Source organism: Chaetura pelagica, unplaced genomic scaffold (genome assembly GCF_000747805.2).
Source record: "Chaetura pelagica isolate M959 unplaced genomic scaffold, ChaPel_1.0 scaffold11, whole genome shotgun sequence".
Classification (NCBI taxonomy): domain Eukaryota; kingdom Metazoa; phylum Chordata; class Aves; order Apodiformes; family Apodidae; genus Chaetura; species Chaetura pelagica.
This window is the reverse complement of record NW_009952694.1, coordinates 1,507,884-1,511,618: the sequence shown is the minus strand read 5'-3', so window position 1 is coordinate 1,511,618 and position 3,735 is coordinate 1,507,884. Positions and strand designations below refer to the sequence as shown.

At 37.1% G+C, this 3,735-nt stretch overlaps 1 protein-coding gene across 1 annotated transcript in view; it reads right to left on the bottom strand.

Annotated features, from left to right (window-relative positions):
• NPAS3 (neuronal PAS domain protein 3) overlaps positions 1-3,735 on the bottom strand; it is a 627,665-nt gene that overhangs the window by 429,422 nt on the left and 194,508 nt on the right. Inside the window, exon 3 of the mRNA XM_009993852.1 lies at positions 1,839-2,083. Within this exon, the coding sequence (XP_009992154.1) occupies positions 1,839-2,083 (245 nt within the window). The remainder of the gene's footprint in view (positions 1-1,838; positions 2,084-3,735) is intronic.

Below are 3,735 nucleotides of genomic sequence, written 5' to 3'. Positions count from 1 at the left end.
TACATCTAGAAGAATGGGTGCCAGATCATGACATGGGTGTAGGAACAGGATTATTATATCAGATAGAGTGAAAAGACATTAAAATTTTACCTAGCTTTTTATTACAGGGAAAATGTGTTGATCTAGGTCAGACTATTTACGCTGTTTTCTAAGAATAAGGTTTTGTTTTCCCTTAAATTATTTTCTTTGTTAAGGTCTTTGCATAAAAAGGAAGTTTCAGTATTCAGGCATATATTTCACAAGAAGATAATGAAAAAACAGATCCCAGATACTCTGAAAACATACACAGAGATCTGCAGAGCTCAGACTTCCCATAATATAGGACAGCTTTTCAAGCACTGTATGTCTGTTAGCTCCAGGAATTTTGGGACAAATTATTTTTTTTAACATACACATCATAGATTGTACAGCAGAGTCCACTTTTTATGCACCTTGAAACACAGTTTAATTGCCTGAAAAGAAACTCTCCTCCCCAAAAAATGGGGAACATTTGCATATTATATCAGAAGCCTGATAAACCATGTTATACTCATGCTCTGAATGATATAATTATTACCTTTTTTTCTCCATTAAAACAACATAGCAGATAATATAAATATGTGAAATGACGCAAATACGTTCAGCTCCTCTATCATCAGCCTGAAAGTCCTTTTGGTTTTGCTCCCCATATCTACCTCCATCTGCTGAAAATCATAACTTTCCTTAACTCGTATTACTTCCTTTAATTGGAAGAGCAGGTAAAATCCGTTTGGACCATCAATACCAGTAAGGCTTCACAGGCAGTTGTGACCTGATCAACAAATTTCAATATCCTCCTCCTCCCTCTACCCTCCAAGGTGGCTTTCTTTTTTGCCTCATGCTGTATACAGTCTGTCTAGTCTCGTGTAGATTGAGTTTAAGTTTCATAATGTGTGGAAAAAAAATGGAATGCACAAATCTCATACACTTCTTTGCTACATATGTTCCCTCAAAAATTTAAGATAAGTACCTAAAATACAATAGGGTAGTCCTCCTGTGCAGTAAAAGCCAGAACAAGCAGGATAGCCAGGTTTTGGTGATTTTGAGCTCTGTTAATGCAGCTTGCACACTCATACACCTAAGTACCATAAGTTAACAAAGATTACCAAAAAAAAGTCCAGTTTATACAAGTCATAGGACCAATATGCCCACAGCCTCTAAAATAACAGTCTGATTCTTCTATTACATTATTTTTGTGACAACTCATGTCTAAAGTGTTGATTTTACTGCCCACCTGCTTAATTGAACATAAAAAGAGGGTGTTTAATAATGAAACCAGTCTGTTTTAGCTGAAATGTTGATAGATGCCTAGAGGTTCAAAAGTTGACACAATTTCTATACACATTACAAGATGATAAATAAAATCCTAGTCTTTAAAGTCTTTATTTAAATATCTGGATGTAATGCCCTCAAACTTCAGAAATACATGGTCCTACCTTTAAGGTTTAGCCAAAGAATTAAAAGATTGAGTCCTCAAATCAAGGAATTATGCCATGCTCCTCTCAAATGCATTCTTATATCAAATACTAAAATAAAGCAACACATTCATTTCTAAATAACTTGCAACAATTTAGCCTACGTCACCCAGAAGACTGCAATAGTTACATCAATAGGTTTGTTGTTAAATTAAAAATAAATAAAATAAGAGGTTTATTTCACCTTCACATGGTGTCTTTCTCATGCAGACCTCAGATTTCCACATTTGTATCCCTTTAAAGGATTTGATATGCAGGGAAAGAAGAAAGGATGATGGTAAAAATTTCAATTTAGAGGTTACTAAGGGCTGCCATATATGAAACTATATAACATTTACTCCATACCTTTTACAGATGTATTAGGTGGAGGTCCTTCCATCCTCAAGTTCCATGGAGGATCACCTTGATTAGCAAAGTCCCTCATTTTCAGATAGCTAATTGTAAGTCGGATGATGGATGCCTTGTCAAGCTGGCTGGTAATGGCTGCAGGCAGTGGCAACAACTTTGCCAACTCATAGAATTCGAAATTCTCCTTTCCCCGGCGAGAGCGAGCAGCATCTCGGGACTTTTCCTTCCTCAAAGCTTGTAAACTGGAAGAAAATAAACAAAGTAGAACATTCATCAATACTAGTGTTCTGTCACATTGAACCAATTTGCTCTTTTACTGCTGGTCTTTTATATAAATTACCATATTTTCACAATACTGTTGTGTATGTTTGTACAGATTTCAGGATGTATTTAATGATACTCCAGTCCTTGAATGATTAAAAAATAATTATAGTATTTGAGTTTCACTGGTAGCCAACATATTAAGCAACTACTCCTAACTCATTTCAGCCACACTCTTAGTAGTACCCTTCCTTTTTCTGCTCCCAGTCACAAGAAAAGACTCCTGAGAATGCTGTGTACATGTGTGGTTTATCTGCATAAGTCTCATTGCTTCTCCTGACCGACTGTAACCCAGTTTCATCTAAAATTGTGCTGAATTCTGACCCTTGTGAAAAGGAGGCTAAAAGCAGACGACTGAAGTGTGTGCCACCTCTGACAAGGACGGCAGTGCGGCCAAGATGACCAAGCAGGTTGTACAGTAGCTTCTGAGCCACAGAAGTTTAAGTCTGGTGAAATAACGTAAACCTTCCTGGATTTCATGAAGCTGCTCTTTAGAAGTTGTTCAGCTGCCCTTGCTGTAGGAACAGCAACCTTTGTCAGAGGGTGAGCAAGCAGCTAATGCAGTTATGTCCTTCACATTTCTGATTGTAATTCATTACCACATACATGTCAGACTGACAACTTTTTGGCCAGAAAGGACCTTCTACTTTACACTGAGCAGGGGGAAATGGGAAGACATTAATTTAGTCCTGTTTAACAATGTATCACTTGCTACCACACACATGCAACACCTAAAGGTAGTCAGATTTTACTCCTGGGCTATTTATTTAATTGGTGTAAAACTACTGAATGCACACTGTGATGACAGCAGGCAACCACTACAGTCTTCTCCTGATCTTTCCCTGAAAATTAAAGGAAACTCAAGTTTCAGTTGCTTTGAATATATAATAATACAGCTTTGCAAGGGAAAAGGGATTAACTTTGTTTGATGCACAGTTTGAGGCAAACAAGAAACATATAGTACACGTCCCAAAAGATTAGGAGTCAATGTGTAGATAATATAGAGAAAAATATTGCCTCTTGTGTTTTTAATGAGATTTTTAATACTTTTTTCCTTTGAGATGGAACTGAGTGTTCAACTCAGGGTATGATAAGCTTAACCATAGCTCTGACTTGCTGCATAGAGGTTAGTGCCAATGAGGGTTGGTGTCTGCCAATCATTGCCTAAGCTGAGTGGTGGCACACAAGCCCTCACAAAGATTCTATCTTTCCTTTACTTCATTTGTTTATTTAGTAACTGACAAAGTTACAGCCACAATGTCATAAACTAGTCATTGGTTTTCAACAGAGCTAGAAGCTTCCACAACGCTTACTGAAACCCTGGATTTTATAAACAAAAAAACCCAAAATGGCCAGATCTACAAAAGCACTCTGACATATTAAGAATCCTAGTGGAATTGTTAATACCATGAATCTGAGACCTCTATTTACCTATCTTTCTAATTTGAAAATAATTTAAACTACAGAGGTTCTCTTAATAATCTTAAGCACCTGCACTTTCATGGCTTTCTGCCATCTCTACCTTGAAAGGGCGTATCAGCTGGGCCCTTAAAACACAAATGAAAACCCTCCA